The 19,802-nt window shown below is 38.1% G+C and overlaps 1 protein-coding gene across 2 annotated transcripts in view; it reads right to left on the reverse strand.

Moving 5' to 3' along the window:
* Window positions 1–384: 384 nt before the first annotated feature.
* The window catches only part of ajap1 (adherens junctions associated protein 1), a 43,814-nt gene continuing 24,396 nt past the window's right edge, over window positions 385–19,802 (reverse strand). For both annotated transcript variants that reach the window (XM_077514896.1, XM_077514895.1), the window contains exons 3-6: window positions 7,256–7,343; window positions 6,879–7,121; window positions 5,181–5,313; window positions 385–2,993 (exon numbers count right to left, since the gene is read on the reverse strand). In XM_077514896.1, coding sequence (XP_077371022.1) covers window positions 5,241–5,313; window positions 6,879–7,121; window positions 7,256–7,343 — 404 coding nt within the window. In that variant the 3' untranslated portion in view covers window positions 385–2,993; window positions 5,181–5,240. The remainder of the gene's footprint in view (window positions 2,994–5,180; window positions 5,314–6,878; window positions 7,122–7,255; window positions 7,344–19,802) is intronic.

A 19,802-nucleotide genomic window follows, 5' to 3' on the forward strand; every position in this document is an offset into this window, starting at 1 on the left:
AAGACCAACCACCATATCACTCTGACTTGCAACTCAAGAGACACGCACAGAGTTTAGGATAAGGCCCAAGTTGAAATAAACCAAGATTATCCTTTGATAAACTTTGATAAAAGTTTTTCGTATCACATCAGGGACAGCTCAAATCTTGGCATGTGGAGTCGGCGCAGATTACTGTCGTATACAGATCAATCCAATAATTTTTTTCTTTAGATTTCTTTAGTGATTATTAATTCAAAATCAGTAATTCCCTATTGACGTAATTGCAACAAATATTGTGACAAATCATATCTTATTTAACAAAATATGAAACAACGGACAAGTGTGGCAAATAAATGTAACACCATCTTGTTCAAATGCAATTGGTGGGCGTCTTGGCAGCTACTGTAAGATTTATACCATTTATTATTCTTGTGATCAAACACGGTATATCATAATTAAATGACAATAAGCCATTGGTTTCCCATCTGACCATAAATACAGAAGAAACAAACATGTCTCATCATCACTGCTTTTTCCCGGCATTCCCACCGGAAATTACGCTCCAGTTTCTGATCTAATTGCAGCGTCTACAGAAGTATTATACTGGTTGTCTAAAGATATAATACATGTACTGCTTGAAAGTGCAGATAAGAAGCTTGGCACAAGGTTAGTTTTGTGTTTTCAAAAGAAATATTGTAATTACACATGTAAACAAAGACACTATCTCAGACCTAGCTTAAACCTTCCCAAAAACGGGCGAGTTGTTAAAAAAAATAATAATAATACACACCTGTACACAAATAGAAGCAAATATATAGAAAATACATTTACACATGTATAATATACATTTTTTTCATAACCCTCTGTCTATTAAGATAACACTCTTCATTCAAAAATATATACTGTTATGTTATGTCAAAGAAGCATCTCGGCAGCCTGACACACACGTCAGGCTGAACCGGTCGATGTCAGTCATGAGTGGCTTTCATGTTGGAAACGGGCAAACAGCAGTTTTGCACCACAGTGTTTTTGTCCCAGGCCATCTGGGTACCTCCTAAATGGCTTGCTTGCATTTATGATGATGATCTCATGGGGGGAAACCTGCTGTGATGTATTGTAAGAAAACGACCATAAACTCATAATCACCTTGGTGACTTACGGTGACCAATCCAGTTAAGTCCGCATCTGTCAACTGCTATCTACAGCCAAGAACATTTAGATTCGCAGAATGTATTTGTGCTTTGTACAAACAGACAGCACATACAAAAGTAGACTCATCAGTGGTTTCCTGAAAGCACAATCATCATCCATCCTCTCATAGTGAAATGATTGGAGCTAGGAGGATCTCATGAGAGACTACAGGGTGCTTTCACACTAACGGCTTTTGGCCCATTTGGTTCCATCTCGTCTTTATATTCCCCCTTGGTGTGGTTTATTTAGTCATGGAAGAACTTGCGCGCAGACTAACGCAAATGCTGGTTAATTAGTTTGCGACGTCCCCTTTAGTGCACTCAGCCATTTTCTGGGAAAGGAATCCTTATTCCTGTTTACATTCATATGTTTATCATTCACCAATTAGATAAGAGAACACTGTTTTTGTTTTTGTTTTACCATCATGTGAAAAGAAACCAAACCAGGAGGGAATATAGCAGGTTTACAAAACCATCAAGTGTAGACCAGAAAAATAAAGTATGAAAGCACACCCTCCTGTCTTTCCTGCCTATGAACTCCTAGCATCACACTGAGGTGAGTGATACTAACTCGTCACTGACTTGTGTCGAACTTTTGGTTCTTGGCAGATGACCTAGATCCTGTGATACCGCATTATTCAATTAATTAGTCTATTTGTACAAATGATTAATTTATTTGTATTCATAATATTTCGCTCAGTTGTTTTATTCAAAGCAAACTGGTTTTATTGCTCCAAATCTTATGAATGTTAGCTAGCTTCATAGGCTCTGAAACTACGGTCTCATAAATGGAATAAACTTGGGGAAGTGTCACTCAAGATGGTTTCATTTTGTAATTACTTTCCTTTTAACGTGCATACAAACACTTCCTTTTCTTGTGAAGCTCGTTGATCGATTGCTGAATTATGAACAAATACAATATTGATCCCAACACAGCTTTTGAGTGTAATATAATAAATTGTTTAAGAGAGCTAGACAGACCTGAGGCATTTAAATGTCCTGTCTAGCTGAAAGCATTTTGTTGAATAGTTGTCCCAACTGAATCCATACATATGTGGCCTGCTGTGAGATATGTCGCAGCAAGCAAACCTGCTTAAAAAAAAAATAAAAAAAAAAATGTCTAGGAATTTTCCAGTCATACAAATCAATAAACATCTCAGTTGGAAGTCTATCATAACAGTGGCAAATCCAAGAGGCTTTGGATCTTCATCATCAGGGGTCTGGCAGGGTTTTCTACATAAAAAATAGCACTGTTCTGTTTTTAAAATGGGACTTTATATCATATGTTTCCTTCCAACTTCCCAGTCTAATACAGTTTTAAATAAATAACTTCAGAACCCTTTTCAAAATAGTTCTTAACTCTACATATCCAAATACATTTGTAGCATCTTCACATTTCTTTTAAAAAAAACACACGCGCGCACACAAAAACAATGTTGATACAAGGTTAATATAGCGCTCTTTGTTTTGTCCATCTGTTGTCATGACAACTTCCTTCTATCCAGGTTGTGGCACATAGTGGCATTATTGGCACATTGTTCAGAAATTGAGTTCATCTTCCACCCGCAGAAGGCCCGTTGGGTGCCTTTGTCAAATGTCAAATATGTATCAATGATGAGAGATCTCAGTGATGCTTACAGTTTCGTCCACACGTCCTGTGAATGTACCAACACGGTATATAGTTCACATCTTAATGGTGCAATATGGAGTGGGTATGGACTGTGACTGCGCTGTTTGTCATCTCTAGAAAAATAAATATCTTCACCAGTGTCCAAAGAGAGACCACACTACTTTACAAAAGAAGCCGCTGCGTCCATTTGGATCCTGGAGAGATGCAAAGAACAAAAGAATTACAACTGATTATGAGCACAGTTGGGAAAAAAAAGGTCCCTGTAATCCAGCCAATTTATTTATTTTGTCTTTTCTATATTAGTTGGAGTGAGTTTCTGTCCCCGCTACCAACTCCCTAAAAATATACATTACCATATATTATTACCTTTCCATTACATTTAAGATATGGTCTCTGCTGTTGCAGAGATAATAGGGATAATAAGGAAGAATGTAGCAACAGGAGTGCTGCCATGGAGACCTGAAATGACTGAGACAAATGTACATCTAGGATCAAGAAAATGCTTTATTCTCAACTGCATTACCTGCAGAAAATCTATTCATTTTCAAATATGGGTCAATGGCAGACCTACTGCCTTCCCCCGGGGTCCCCTGCAACACTGCAGGACAAGAGCATGTGTCTAACTTTCACAATTTGAATTTCAAATGTTGCCTATTATTAGCATGACGCATAAAAATGTCAAGTGACATTTCCTCTATGGTCTTAGAAATCTGATATTCTATTATTTATTTATTTTTTATTGATTATTGGGAAAAACTTCTATCAATACAATAACTATTTGAGTCTTTTTTTTTTTCTTTCTTTTTTTTTTTTTTTATATCTTTGCCATGTTGGGGGGGGGGGGGGGTCGGAGGCAGAATCCAAATGCAGGGGGCAACAAAAACGAGGCAAGGCAGGGATGAAAGTAAAAAAGGGATTTAATTAACAAAAAGGCAAACAAGGTAGCCTACTCTGTGAAAATAACAAAATTAACAAGAGCCAAAAAACAGACTAAAGCAACAAAAACAGGAGGGAAATTAGGCATGGCATGGCATGGAAGGCAACATGGGATGACTAGACAGCAACAATGACTCAACAAGAAATGAAAGAAAGCAGGGTAACTAAATACACATGGTAACGAGATAGCAACAGGCACCTGGGCAAGATACAAGAGGCTTGGGGAGCTGATTGGTCAACCCACTAGGAAGTGAAGACACACTCAGGTGGACGTGGTTAGACATAACGGGACAAGGGAAGAGACAAGGAATAAATGACTAATACCCCAAAACACCAAAAGAAAACAAAATCCCACCCCCACAGAACCAAAACATGACAATTTTTTCATTTGATAAGAATCTCTCACTGAATGTTTTGTATTTCCGTTTTGGTACTAGTGCTGTTGTGTTGAATAAAACTGCCCGAAGGGCTTGCCAAGCTTCCCATACTTGTCATGCATTTATCTGTTTGGTGTGTCATTTTTGTTTTCTTATTCACCTGGGTGGTGTGGATGGGTGAAGCCAGCTCTACACACCTGATCGCTTTGATAATTAATGTGCTTAGTTTGCATTACGCCCTTTTACTCACTCAGTGTGAAAGCACTGAGCAACACAAAATGACCGGTTCACAGCATGTCCATATTTGGAAGTGCTGATTTAACAGCCCCGTACGAAGTAAAAACCGTGAATTTGCTGCTGGTTAGACTGCATCCCAACAAGATGTATCATTCATTAGCAATGTTTACATGTTCCGCTCCGTTAATCTGATAATCAGCAGCCGTGAGACAGGCGGACATTGATCACCTGATTTATTAAGATGAGTTAATTTGTCATTTAGCACAGTAGTTGTGATAGTTTTAACACATACTGAAGCATATCTTGATAAAAAACAAAACAAGTTCCAAGTACTTTAGACAATTTCTCTCCCCGCAGACAAGCTCTTGTGTCAAGACGCCGCCATTTTAATGGGCTGAAACGACAACGTTACAACGCGATTTGTTTGCTGTCGGGTCTTTATTTTCCATGTCGACACTTATGTTAGTTTTCAGTTAGTGCTTTGTGGTTGTGTTCTTGTACTACTTTTGTTCAATAAAGGTCTGTTTAATTTCTCTTACTTGGGTTGTCTGTTTTATTGTTGAAGATTCAGTGTATTTGCAACAATAGTTGAAGCCATGCACTTCTTTTGACAGCAAACAGCACCTCTGCTGAAGTAGTGCTTTCTATTTTGCCTCAAAAGCACCAAGACGTTTAACCAACAATCAAGTCCACACCATGGACCAAATTCTTAACAATTGATTGTGCCATCCTATGAATGTTAAGTAATATTTTGACAGGAGAATGGGAAGTTATAAAATATCAGAATAAAACATACAGCACATACTTTGAAATTGACAGTACAGTACCTACCAAAGCATGAATTCGGGAACACATTTCCTCCGATGGGAAGTGAGCAAGGCCTTCAGCTTGTCAACAAGAGATCTCAAACCATTTCTCGGACACAAAGGCGACTGGAATCAGTTGCCTTTCGGAGGGCGAAGGCCTGTGAGTTAAGTGTAAATTTGTTCAAACATCCTCTTAGGAAATTCAAATATGATGCCGTTTAATTGGACAGTTTGTATTGAGCTATACTGTCTATAGGCACATGTATTGATTGTTCACAAATATTGCTACATACATAGTTGGGCAATTATAATACAAAAACAAATGGGTCACAAGCAACAACGAAAAAAACCATGTGCACATATTCACCATCAGTACACTTTGTAGGCAGTGTGCTTAATTATTGAAGACACTTTGGACTGTTTGTACCAGATGAATTACTCTTCCCTCACTGCCAGCATAATAAATCTGTTGCAGGCTTTGGATACAATAAGTAAGTGTGACCATCTTTGCATGCCCAGCAGCTCAGATGACAGAAAGTGTTATCCTCTCTGACAGTGAATGCTGTTAAAATGAAGAAGCTTCTCGTCACACGACACATACAATGTTCGAGGTATTAAACTCCAAAAAGGCAAGGTTTCAATGTTATCCATGGCTGCCATCTTCATCCACGAAGTGAAATGACTTCTAAATTGGAGTGAAATACATCTGCACCAACGCTTTACGAGCATTTGTGCTTTGCGATCTCCCCGTGGTTAACAGGTAAACATGGATTTAAGCGTTAAGTTGCAGCGGTGACTACTTTATTAAACCAACTCAGACGTATTGCAGTTGTCAAATATTACATTGCGAGCCTTCGGGGAGGTGAAGTTGACTTTTCGAAATAATATACCTGTCTGCAATTTCTATCAGGAAGAAAATATCCCTGCAGAGACTTCAGAGGCATTTTACCACATCTATGGGCCGACTCATGAAACACAACTACTGCAGTATCAACAGCCTCTGGTAGATTTCAATCATGCAGAAGTGTGCATACTGCTCATCCAGCAATCCCGGTCTTGGATTTGCGGCTAGCCAAGGTTGCTTCAGCTTTATATCAGGTCAATTTTCTGAGGCACTTGTCAACACAAGTCACCTTTGAGGTGAAAAATTTAAGTGTACCATGTAACTTGTACAGACCGCTCATAGGGCCTGAAGTCCCCCAAAATGAAGACCAGAAATGGCCATTATAGGCTTATATAACATATTTGTAGTTGCAAGTTGATTGATCAGACAGCTAAATAATAATCAATATAGGCAGAGGAACAACCATATTTGTGCTGGGTCACGGTTGGCCGACTCTAAAACAATTTTTCCCATAGGAAATGTAAATTCTTGGTTCTTATTGTTTTGCATCATACAATCTTGTCTTCTATTGACGTGTCAGGAAAACATTTTAAGCACAAATACATTTAGATTAAGTAATGACAAATGATGGCAGAATAATGGATGGCGAGACATTTCACAGACCTTAACTCCCTTTCAAAAATGTGGCAAAGTGTAAATACTTAATAGAGCGAAATACTTTAAGTGCAGTCACTCTATAATGGTTCGTAACTTGAGATTTTGAGGCCAAAGTGTTTGATCAAATTCCAACTTGTACGACTCAGGAATTCCCCATAACAGTACAGATTTTTTTTGTATGAGGGGCATAAAGTGAACATGGTGGTTTCTTGTTTCGTGTACCTGTTTCCATTGTAAGACGTCTTGTAAACGGGCGTCTGCTGGATCATCTCATCGGTGTAGATGGGCACAGCAGTCCGAACACACTCATGAGAGCATTGCAGGCTGTCGTTGTAGGCAGTGAAGATATCCACCTTGCTGGGAACCCTGGCTGGGGTGAAATCTGTCAGATTTTGGCAGCTTTCTTCCTGCTGGTGGATCTTGCGCTGATGGCTATTGTGGCGGCCATTTCCTGACTGTGCACAGCTACAAAAACACGTACCAAAGACAGGAAACCAAAATAAAATCATACCTTGTGCTTTAGAATTCTGTTTTTGAAGAAAACTCGAATTTTCTGTACATTGTCTTATTATGAGTCAAAAGAAAAGAGACTTTCCTACCAGTTTTTAAGGACGAGTGTTGTGATCAAGGCTGCGATAACCATAATGAGAGACACAGTGATAGTGATTATCTGGTGAACTGCCAAACCTAAAATACAGTCAAAAACAAGAACACAAAGATATAATTAATAGCTGAGAAAACGCCCCCCCAAATAAAATCAAAACATAAAGTCCTCATTGCTTTTGGTATGGCTGGACAATATTGCCCTAGAAGAAAATGTTATGTGTTTTTTCCCATGAAATTCTGATATATATATATATATATATGTATATGTATATAGACATTACTTGTGCGACATTTCGTCTTTACGACGCCCGTGCCTCATCCGTAGGACTTTCTTTTACGTTAATTTCCCACAGTAATCAATCGAGCAGGTCGGCTCACATTTCCCTGTTTAAGCTCCCACACACACACACACACACACATATATATATATATATATATATATATATATATACATATATATATATATCTCAAAAAAAATTCTTTGCAAAAATACATTATAAAAGTGTAAACATGACATTCTGAATAATATTAGCAGAAAAATCCGACTGTTTTTATCCCATTTGGGGATGGCCATTTTGTCCTGCACTGCCACTTCTTGTCCATTGAAAATTATATCAAAGCGCTAAGGACTCAGGTAATGATGATCACTGCTCACCTGTTTTCGGTTTGGTCATGTGACATTTGCAAGTTCAGCCATTAGGCGCTGTGATGTCATTTTCAGTTGCGAGCAAGTGGCAAAATGGCCGCACCCCTGAGATGGATAAAAGTGGGTGGATTATGTGGCTTAATTCATGTTCCACAAATTCAATATTAATTAGAATGCTGTGTTTAGACTAGTGTGGGTACATAAAATACATTATTGAAAAGATAATTTTTAGGGAAAAACAAACTCTCAAATGACATTCAAATCAATTCACTCGTATGGGATTTGGTTTACTTCACCTGTTTAAACTTTTCTAGCATCTACTTATATAAACTGCCACTGTTTATATATATATATATTAGGGGTGTTAAAAAAAAATCGATTCGGCGATATATCGCGATACTACATCGCGCGATTCTCGAATCGATTCAATTAAAAAAAAAATCGATTTTTTTTAATTTATTATTTTTTTTTTTTAAGAGCTCAGAATTGTTCATTCGGTAGTCCTACCGATTCAACGTCTTATCATCATTGCCTTTTTTTGTGTGTGTGTGTGTGTGAATCAATTTTTAAACTTCCATTTTTAATGGAAAAATATTCAACAAAACGTCTGACTTCGGGTTAGGATTCACACCGTGAGCATGGAAGAATGTTATATGAACGGAACATTATGCCTTAATATTTTATTTTAATGCTGTTCAAACATGAAACAGATTACAACCTCTATAAGACTGAAATTTCAGATAAATAAATAATACATTTTCATATAAATCTTACACTCTACAAGCTTACTGATTAGTATTTTCTAAATTTGAATGAAAAAAAATCGCAACAATCGACTTATAAATTCGTATCGGGATTAATCGGTATCGAATCGAATCGTGACCTGTGAATCGTGATACGAATCGAATCGTCAGGTACTAGGCAATTCACACCCCTAATATATATATATATATATATATATATATATATATATATATATATATATATATATATATATATATATATATATATATATATATAAGGGCTGCGATTGGTTGCCAACCAGTCCAGGGTGTCCCCCGCCTACTGCCCAGAGCCAGCTGAGATAGGCGCCAGCAGCCCCCGCGACCCTTGTGAGGAATAAGCGGTCAAGAAAATGGATGGATGGATGGATATAAGGGCTGGAACACTTTTTGAAAACGGTTAAATAGTTTCGGTTCGGTCCGTCTGAGTTGTGCTTTTGTGCATGAGTTTATTGTTTCACATTGTATGATTAGTATTCTCTGAGTGGCTGAGTGATAGTGCATGAAAGCTTACTGGACACAATGACACATTGTAGCAGGTGACATGCTTCAAGAGGAAAATAGGAGAAAGAAAAGAGCCGTCATGATGAAAAGGCCTCGGTGGGCCTTATACATCTCACCTCTCCATCAGCCAGCTGTCTAGCGGGACTGATCCAAGCCAATTTGTCTTTGGAAAGCTCAAAAGGAAGTGCAGCTCAGTCATTTTGCAAAAGCTGCCTGCTGCCAGGATGGACAACCTCCTCTCGGATTATAAACTTCTCTGGTCCAAGTCAACCTTGGATAAATGATATCTATACTTGGCAGGGGAAAGCCTTAACTTCCAGCTGCAATCAGGAGTCCGTGGCCACAGAAAAGACAGATTAACTTCTGACAAGTCATTTGCATTTCCTTCATCCCCTCTCTGGCCGTGACTGACGTCAAGGCTGTGCCCATTTATAAAATAACATCTGTCCAACCTCAGCTATAATAGAGCAAGCCCCTGACCTTGATCAATCGCTGAGGTCCCTACAGAGCAGAAGAGTTTCATTTTATATGCATGGTCATGGTAGCAGGGGCTACTGTCCTCTCGGGCACGAAAAAGTAAATGAAAAACATAAAACTATCTTGTCAAACTATTAATCCCTGCAGGTTGGGTCATACGATGTATTTACCAATATAGTAGTAAGTGTTGCAAGTAAGTTTTTTTTAATGGGTATGCGTGGAGGAGGGTCTCACCCAGCTTGTCTGTGAAATTGAGGTTTGTAAACCACTGTAATGACGAACAGATCCCTGTAGATGGCAAGGTTGCATTGTTTGAGTTGAAGAGGATTAGTGGGTGAATCTTGTCAATTATGAGGGGGAGAAATGTTAACATGGAAGTGAAAGTTTAGGCACCTCAAACTTTGTATTTCAGCAGAGTATAAATATAAGGTAGGAAGTATGTGTCGCAGTATTTACTAGAAAGTGTGTGTTGCTATTGTGAGGCTAGACAACATGGAGTAAATGGTGAACACTGTCATGGTTTGGATTTACAGTAGTTGGTTTGTTTCTTGTTTGATTTTCTTGTCATGTTCTTTTAGTTTGTCATGATCTGTGTTTTGTTTTACTATCCTTGTGTGTCTCTCCCGGTCTCGTCAAGCCTTACCTTGCCTCCCTTCCTGTGTGTCAACCAATCCGTGCCCTCGGCCACTTATGTCATGTCTAGATGTGTCTCGTTATACCAATTAGTGTTTGTGTATTTATGCCGCATTTTAGGCTAGTTGGAAGTCAGATTTATCTGAGTTGGTTTTTCCCAATTCCTACTTGAAAGTGGTTGAGGCAAAAGTAAACAATCAAAATGGCGGGTAGTGATATATATATATATATATATATATATATATATATATTTTTTTTTTATTTTTTATTTTTATTTTGGTCCTCAAAACTCATTTTGACCAACAGCAACCTTGGCTTCTCGCAATTTCGCTTCATTTATTGTTTTTGTCTTATTTCATAAGCATTTCATACAGTTCAGTAGTTCACCATATAATTTCATGCAGGACATTGCAGCGTTCTGTCAGATATGTTGTGCTTCGTGGAGTTAGGTCAACTATTTATGAACGAAGAAAGCTATTTAGATTTATACTTGAGTAAATTGTGTTTCCACTTCACGGTCTGTGTTTCCAAAGTGGTCGCCATTGTAGAGTGGCGTCAGATTGTAGTCCGTCGGTGATGTCGGGGTACTTTTTTTTCCTCCGACTTCGCAAGTGGGATTTCCTAGTTCAAGGGGGCGTTACCGTACACACTTCAAGGTTTGAAGTCAGAAAAGTCCGACTTCCGACTACCCTCGAATGCAGCATTAGTCTCTGGTTTCCTTGTCGATCGATTATTGTTCCTGTCCGACCTCTCCTCGTGTAGTTCTCTCCTCGTATTGCTTGACTCCTTCATTAGTCTCTCAGATGGATGTTTGACTGTAGTATTTGCTTTTGCCTGCCCGTGCTTTGCGTCACGTCATCGGTGACATCATTTGCCTGGAATGAATCACGCCTCTATAGGAGGATCCTGTGTGACGTATTGTTTATGTTTCGCACGTTGCATCATGGGAAATGTGTGGCAAGAGCCAACGTGTTTTGCATGGAGTTCGATGGTTTCGCACATTTGGAGGAGGATTAAGAAAAGCAGATGGTTAATTCTTGTGCCATAAATTGTACGGGGGACCGTCGGGGGACTGATTTAAAAAAAAAAAAAAAAAAAAAAAAAGGGAGGTTATAACTTCACACTCAAAGCCCGGATTCCGTCGAATGCTGATGGGTTTCTAACACTCATTTTAGTTGCCGGTAAGTAATTGTGACTATATATTTGTTATTTGGATAGGATTAAATAATAATGATAATCAAGTTTGTGCATTATAAAATCCGCTGAGTCATATTGTTTTGCGGTCTTATTCGGGTGTTCCCAAGCACGATCGACAGCCACCTTGACTTGTACCTCGTCTTGAAATGGGCTATCCTGGATCGCTAAACGTGAAGGCTAATGAAAAAGCCGTTCAGCGTTACGAACAGAGGATCAAAATGCATATCAGAATTGTGTTATGGATTTCTATAGCCTAAATTGGGGGGGGGGCTAGTTTTATACTTGAATGTCCACATGTTCATCTTCATCTTCTCCGAATAAATACTGCATTCTGCATTTGTTTTGATATCTGCCGATCTCACTTGTGTATACGCAGTATCTATATTTGTAAGTTACCATCCTGACAGCTCCATTAAGGTGCTAGAATGCTAGTATGCTACGTAGAATGACTGCATGTTTCTCCAAAACTGGATTTGAAAAGAAGAATTTTGTCAGCTCTGATATTCAGTTGTTAAAAACTAGACTAGATGCCATTGAAATTCTCACACAGGACAAGTCTCACTGTACTAAAGTCACTGCATTTCCCAAAATAAATCAAGAATAAGCTGTGGTGCTTGTTGAAATAATTCCCCCATGGAACTATTTAATGTTGACTGTTGATTGTTTTGAAGGGTTAGTTTGGAGTGACGTACTTCCACAAACTTAAATGTAATGCGATAGTCTGCCTGTGTCCAAATTCACAAGGCTGGGTCCTCGAAGGGCGAATTTGTCGGCTGCATGACGTCACTCCAGCACGCACGGATTTACACTTCAATGAAGACTAATTACCCAGTTTTGCACAGGGCTTTGTATTAAATAAGAGTAATTTGTCCCCAAAGCAGATGTGTGACCAGAAAACAAGTGAGTCGGACCAAATTTTGTCATAATCCCACGTCTCATATGGGCTTTCAATAGTTTCAAATTGTCACCAATACATCTCCATAAACCTCCTCCACCCTTCGACCGTTAACGTGCTTAAATAGCGGCGATTCGCTCGCTAACTTTCTTCGTGTATGGTGTTTCTATACAGTCCGCCATGTTTTCTGCCACACAGCGATCCGCGCATGCGCTAAAAAATGTCAACAAAGGATCCTCCTATACGCGCTTCAGAAATTTCTTCCTGGATTACTCGACACATTATGTCCGATCACTAATTTTTTGTTTAATTAAAACATTTTTTACTTCAATCCTGCGTTGCTACCTGGCTTCGTGCATTCGGGGTGACCTTCCCTTAACACCCGTGCCACATAAAAAACACAATGTCAAAAAGCCACAATCTTCATTGTATATCTGTAAATTAAGAAGTCTGCCATCCAATTCCTTATTGTAAATCTTGTTTTTGTTTTTTTAAAGTTTCACAAAAGAAAAAAAAAAAGTGTCAAAAGTCACGGTTTTGCTTGATAATTGTCCCCCCCACGCAGAAAATGTCCGTTATTTCAACAGAAAACTGTTTTTAGCAGGACCAAGCCATGTCCTACTACTGATAATGTAAAAAAAATAATAATAATAATAATAAAAAAAAAAAAAAAAGCTAGATATGAACTGTGTTTGTTTTTTGTTTTTGTTTTGTCTTTTTTTTTTCAGGTAAAATCTACTATTTTGGTAGGTTCGGTGCTTACAGTATATTATATCACAGAACGCATTATTCTGTTGGTCTTTGAAGATCAGTCAAAATGCTCGAAAATGACAAAAATGTCAATATGGGGAACACTACTTTGAAGATAGCTGACAGTGAATGAGTTAATAAATGTTGCTTCATTAAATAAGAGAGGTTACAATGTACTGTAAGTGTGTTAAGGGAAACTACATAAATAATATTTTGGAGTGAGACAAAGAAACGGAGGAAACACACGAGGACCATTTGCCCCAGTTATGTAAAACTCATTGTGCTGGCAGTCAGGTTGAAAAATCACTTTTGGCAGGCACCTTGCTTTCAAGATACTCAGTTTGGTGAAAATGCTGCCAAGTAAAAGCGGCAGAGAAGATGAATGATACAGTAGATAAAGGTGAAGGGTACAGAAGAGTCCTCTGGGCAGCAAGCGTTGCAGTCTCCACTAAAGCCTTCATGATACTTTGATGTACACGACAAAGGATAGTGGTGAAATAGATTGTGCCCCCTTGGAACTTCATTTAATAAAAGATCTGGAGCTTAATATAAAAATTGAGAGCAGTGTTAATAAATTTGCATGTAAAGGTAATCTGACAATACATCAGTGCAGGTTGTACGACCGTTGAAAGACATGATCTATTAAAAGAAAAGAAACAGTTGGAAAACCAATAGGAATTCTACAATATCCACTATATAATGATTTTAAAATGTAACGATTCAATTTGGTTTGATTGAGAATGCTCATGATTCCATTTGATATGGTATGACTGTAGCGTTTCGACTTATATATTATATGTAACATAAGCTATTTGAAGCCTAAACTATACAAGTTAATAAAATTTAAAAAAACAAAAAAACAACAACAACAAATCATCAGCAATGTCAAATTGATTTATATTGATTTATACCTGCTGTGCATCTCAAATAAAAGATTTCATACGTATTGTGATACATTGTAGGATGCAACGATTTTAAAATGTAACAATTTGATTTGATTCGTCAAATCAAAACTAATTTTACAAGATTCCAATTCATTTTGGTTACAACCCTATTAATCATGATTTCTGTAATGCCCTAAGATTTGTCCACATGCACTTCTTCTAAAGTGCCATATTAGTAGCGGACTGGCTACCGGTTATGGGCATGAGAACAAACAGCAGCGTGGTGAAAGATTCCAGTTTAACATGACGCAGAGAACAGCTAACAGCTAGCAATTGTAGGCAGAAGTGAAGAATATTGCCTTTTTGATATATGCATTTTAAAATGCAATTTCACCAATTGATGGCAATAAAGATTACACACTGTGGCTTTAATGTGAGCGTGCATTTATTTTTTATCTTTTCTAGCCATATATCCTCAGCAATGGCGCAGTGATGACAAATCTGTTGGAGCAATGAGCAACCATGCAGTGGTTTATGTTTGTATGCATGGCACCCCATGTGATCAGTTACTAGAAATAGTCAGGAAAAAAAGGGCAATTTAAGCAAATGTATGTTGTTTTACAGCACAATTGCCCCGCTAACTCTCATCAGTCGCTCACTCAGATATGGCACTCTCCCTGTTCTGTGCTGACGGAAAAGAAACTCACACCCACACTTAATAATAGTGCGGTTATCAATAGTCTATACAGATCCACATGTGTTTTAAACGCAGGATATGAGCATGATCCAAAGAAAATAGGTTCCATGCAGTCATAAAAATCTGTGTTGAATGTGTAAGAAGACTGTCCCAGACTGAACAAGCTATGTAGAAGTACAGGCTATTTACTGTATCTGCTAAAAAGCATTAATGGGGATGTATCTGGACACATGATAGGGAGCGAGTGTGAAATCGCTAAGCAAATGAGTTGTAAGTGTAAAACGGCTTCCATTTTGTGCTTCTGTCTAGCTATCATATCAGTGTGCAATTGCAGGCATTTGTCGTAAGAGACATTTCGAGCTAATGGAGACACCCACACAGCTTTTGCTCATAAAGCCTTTGAATAATGTGGTGAACACCCCTTATCTTTTAAATGTTAATAGAACTTAAAGAAACAGTGACTCACTACCAGCTGAGATTCACAGTCATATTTAATATACCGTAGCACTGTAATTCATCCTAGCTCACCTCTGCCACAACCAAAAACCTTGACAGGACAGGTGAGGGGAAGACTTCCGTCAAAGGCGGACGGCTGATAGTTAGGAATTGGCAATTAACGTTGGTGTCAAAGTGTCAATCTATACTGATTTCCACTGAGCCTCCAGGCAATCTAAAACACTTACTGAAGGACAGACAGAGTGCTGAGAGAGGCAGAGTGGAGAGTGGGGCAGAGGGATGAGTGAAAGGTTGAAGGAGAGATCAGAAACAATTGCTCAACAATGCATCCACTCTCATTGTCAAAGGCATCACTGAATAATTTAGTCAGTCTGGATGGAAAATTCTAAAAAGGAAGCCAAAAAGAAGAAGCTGGTTTGTATCGCTACTATGATGCCATCTCTTACAAGACGATAATGCGTGTCTGCATTTATTGTACAGTTTGCAACCTGCAAATGTTTGTTCGAGGGTAAAGGGTGTACTCAACTCCCTTTTTAATGCCAGTGTTGTATCAGGCAGAACAATACTACAAAAAAAATAAATAAAAAAACTACACAGGTCATAGGTGGTGACATCATGTCGAATGTGCAATATACAGTACAAGCTGTATCCAAGCAGTGCACTCAAAGGCTTCAAGTTATGATGAATCCACAATCAATATCACACATGACAGAATTTTTAACATTTCAAATCAGTTAGTCTGTCATGTTATGTTTCTGTCATGAGAAGATCATTATCTTAACTCGAATGATCTCAACTGGTTGGCAGATGGGCATTAGAAGGTTATTCATCTCAAATATTCCAAATGACACTATTTCCTGTCTAATAGTAGTATCAAAAATAGCCAGCATCTGGACCTCTCTTGCTTTAGGCGGATATGTCAAGCCATGAAGAATTTGCTGAGTAAAGGACATACAGACAGTGAAAGAGCATCTGCACAGTCTGATCTCTTCATGTCCTCTTGGCTTGGTGTAAATCGTGAAAAAGGGGGTGTGACTCGACTCGCCTGTCAACAGAGATCAGCATTTAAGTCGACATTAAATACCCGAGAGAAGGAGATTCATTTTCATCCACTTTCAATCGTCAATACTGATCACGGGCAAATTAATTGGACTGCCAGGGCAAACGAAAATGGTTTCTATAACCCAATGTCTTTATGTCTTTTTTTCTGTCTTTTGTTGTTAAAGAGGTATTTTTTTTTACAGGTCTAAGCACAGGTCAGAATGCTCCATTTCAATGCTCAGTGAATGTACTTCTTTAAACTTTAACTCCTCAGACACTTCACATTCATTTTACATGTCCTCACATTGCTCTACTGTGAACACTAAATTCATTTATTTACTCTCTTCCCCCCCCACATTTAAAGCACTTACTCAACCTTCCAGTTTTATTCACCTCTACACTTCAGGGTTCCAGCAGAAAAGTGTAAGATCACAATGTATTACAAATGGTCCTGTTTGCAATAGCACAAACATAACTATATTTAAGTCTGAAGTGCTTTTCCTGACTGTTCATTTTTTCTTAACTATAATGATGGCGACAGCACAGTCTGTGTGGTACTGCCTGAGTCGACAGTTGAAACAACACAAACATCAAGAATAACCAGTAACCATTTGATGACATCAAAACACATGCTTTGGGGTCTTTATTGATGTCATCACGTACTAGACACAGCAAATCGGTCAGTGTTAAATTTTTAGTGTTTGATCAAATATGCAGTAAGCAGTGTTATTTTAACACTGTTAGGATAAAAGGTTGCACTGTCAGAGTACAGTTCATTGAGTGTTAAGGTGGATGTTGGGTGTAACAATAATAGCACTACCTTGAGTGTTAAATTGACCACACCCTCATTTCCGGCGAAGGAGAAACTTTGCAATTTCCCAGCGTGCTGATGCTCTATTATCAGTAGCAAAACATGTATAGTGCTTTGAGGGCTTTGTGAGGACGAAAAGTGCTAGATTAAAATGCAGTTTGACTGACACTAGTGTCGAGTACTTTCAACACTACTCAGCGTTTACTAGTGTAGATTTTTTAACACTATAACTGTAACACTAGTAAAGTATGAAAAAAGTAACACTTTGAAAACTATCAGATTTATACTCATTGGTGTGGACACTTATAAACACTTTTCTTGTGTTAGGTTTAACACTGTCTAAATCTAACACTGGCAATTTTGCTGTGTATGCTTGAAGGCACCTTTATATGACTTGAAGAATTCATCTTTAGAGATTCCACTGTATTGTTTGAATAAATACATTGTAGTATATGTTAGATGCAAATTCTTCACTTTCACCTTTTTTCGCTTTAGTTTAGTTATATTAGTATCAGATTCTATAGACATGTTCTATCCAGCTGTTTCTGTAATTGTTTACAAGATCATTTGCATCTGTCTTTATTGATTCATTGGCATGAATATTTCTATGTTCTTTGTAACCCAGTTGTGTTTTTGTGCGTGTGCGTATTGTTACTATCTCTTACTGGCTGCTGAGTCAGTTTGCCGGCTGCCTTGAGCTGTTTAAGTACATTTGTTCAAGCAGCATCCCTTGACAGACATTGATTGTAATGTATTTGCAAAATACACAGACTATTGGATTCTTTATTTAAGCAATGGGTTACCTTTCATGTTATGTTTGTCAAGCTCTACAACCCCACAAACATTGTATTAATAGCAATATTTAAATGATAGCTGAGCAAGCTATGGGTGGCATTTGTCTGCACAATAGCAAAACGAGTCAGAGTGAACATCATGTTGTGGCTATTTGACATAGCCCACTGTTTGGCTCTCACTGTATGTCAACAAAGAGCTGTCGGGGCTGAATTGACTATAGCACCCCCCCGCCTTGAATGTCAAGGTCCATCAAGCTCGTGTTGTGCCCATAGACTTCCACTGTAACAATCGATACAGAACATTTTGTCAGCTGCCATAAAATCGTACCAAAAAAAAAAAAAAAAGCTGTGGCCAACAAGCAAAATGGTGACGCATGGATTATGTAAATCGGACATCAGGTATCCCAAGAGTTTGCCAAGTGGAGTCCCATTCTTTCCATTCCCTAAGACAAAATCACAGCTGGAGAGTGTCTTCAATGGATTAAAGTGTGGACAGACTCATTCCTAGCTAAATGTCTCCAAGATAAAAAAGCATTCCTACGTTTGCTCCAAGTTAAGGGCCTATAAAGTAGCTAGATGGGCTAGGCTAAAGTCATAGCGATAACTAGCTCTTTGACTGCCAGGCGTTATAAAAACAAAACAAAAACATCCACAGTGCCAGCCACTTTTGAGCATTTTAACTCATCTTTCAAGGCAAAAAGAATATTGTTTGCCTTTACTACATATACAATGTGGCTACGAAATGAAAGCTCGCATTCCATTCATTGGAATTTTACTAATCATCATGAAACGTCTTTGGCAGTCAAAGAGCTAGCAACCTAACGATCTGTTGTCAAATTAACTTTAGCTCTAGAGGCAAGATCATTCCCAAAGTTGGACATCAAAGCTATATTTATGATTATTTAATATTGTACATTATCAGAATATCATTACCAGACCACCAGAGGTGGGCAAATCCGTTGTTTCACTGGCCAGTCGTTAACCGAAATCGAGGAGAATTTTGGCATTTTCAGTGAGTTCAATGGACGAAAACCTGCTTCAGTCTGTGCTCAGTCTGTGTATTTTTATGAGGCTTTGCATCATAAATAACTTGCTAAGGTTAGCTTGATCATTGTTATTAATGTTAGCTGTGTAACTTGAAGTCCTACTTATCTTACGGTGGGAGCATTGTGATGTTTCATCAATTTACACAAAGTAAACATAGCATCATAACAGGCACTTTGAACTAGAGCTTTCAAATGATTACATTTTTTAATCAGATTAATCACATCTTAGAATTTTGATTAATCATGATTAATCAATTAACAAAAAATTCGGGGGGGCTTTGTGAAAGGTCAATTACAGCAATGCTAAAACAACAAAACAAAAACAATTTTTTAGTAATGAAGGGGGAGTCAAACCTTCCACAGCAAATTCAATGAAGACTTCCTGTTTGTCCTAACAGTGTGTTTACTGAAGAGCAAGAACATCTGATGTAATGCACAGAGACATTTTATTTTGGGAGGCAGTGTTTTTAGCTTGCTCAGAAGCTTGGGTTTCAAACTCCATTGTGATAATACTTGCTACGTGGAAATGTCAACTTAAGTCCGGGTAATAAAGCTGCTGCTCACCAATGACTTTAATGTCAGAGGAGCATTTTTCTGAATGAATTTGGGAATTGTGTACTAAACACAATCAAATCAAATACATCCTAGACAACTATAAACCCACATGAGATAATTATGCTCATATTACATGCATGCTTATTCATTGAGACAAAGCACATTAATGGCTTTCATTTGTGCTGACTGCTGACGTTATTCATGAGTCAGTTTGACTCATGCAGATTATTTAGTGCAAGGGTGAGTGCACATACTGTAATCTCACAGTTACTGAGAGCCTGACTAATTACGATAAGTACTTTTTTTCTAATCTGCAGTGACAGGAGCCTTATGTAAAGTTATAAGAAGTATTTAAAAAAAATTATTCAGTCC

Source organism: Festucalex cinctus, chromosome 2, assembly GCF_051991245.1.
Source record: "Festucalex cinctus isolate MCC-2025b chromosome 2, RoL_Fcin_1.0, whole genome shotgun sequence".
In the NCBI taxonomy this organism is placed as follows: Eukaryota; Metazoa; Chordata; class Actinopteri; order Syngnathiformes; family Syngnathidae; genus Festucalex; species Festucalex cinctus.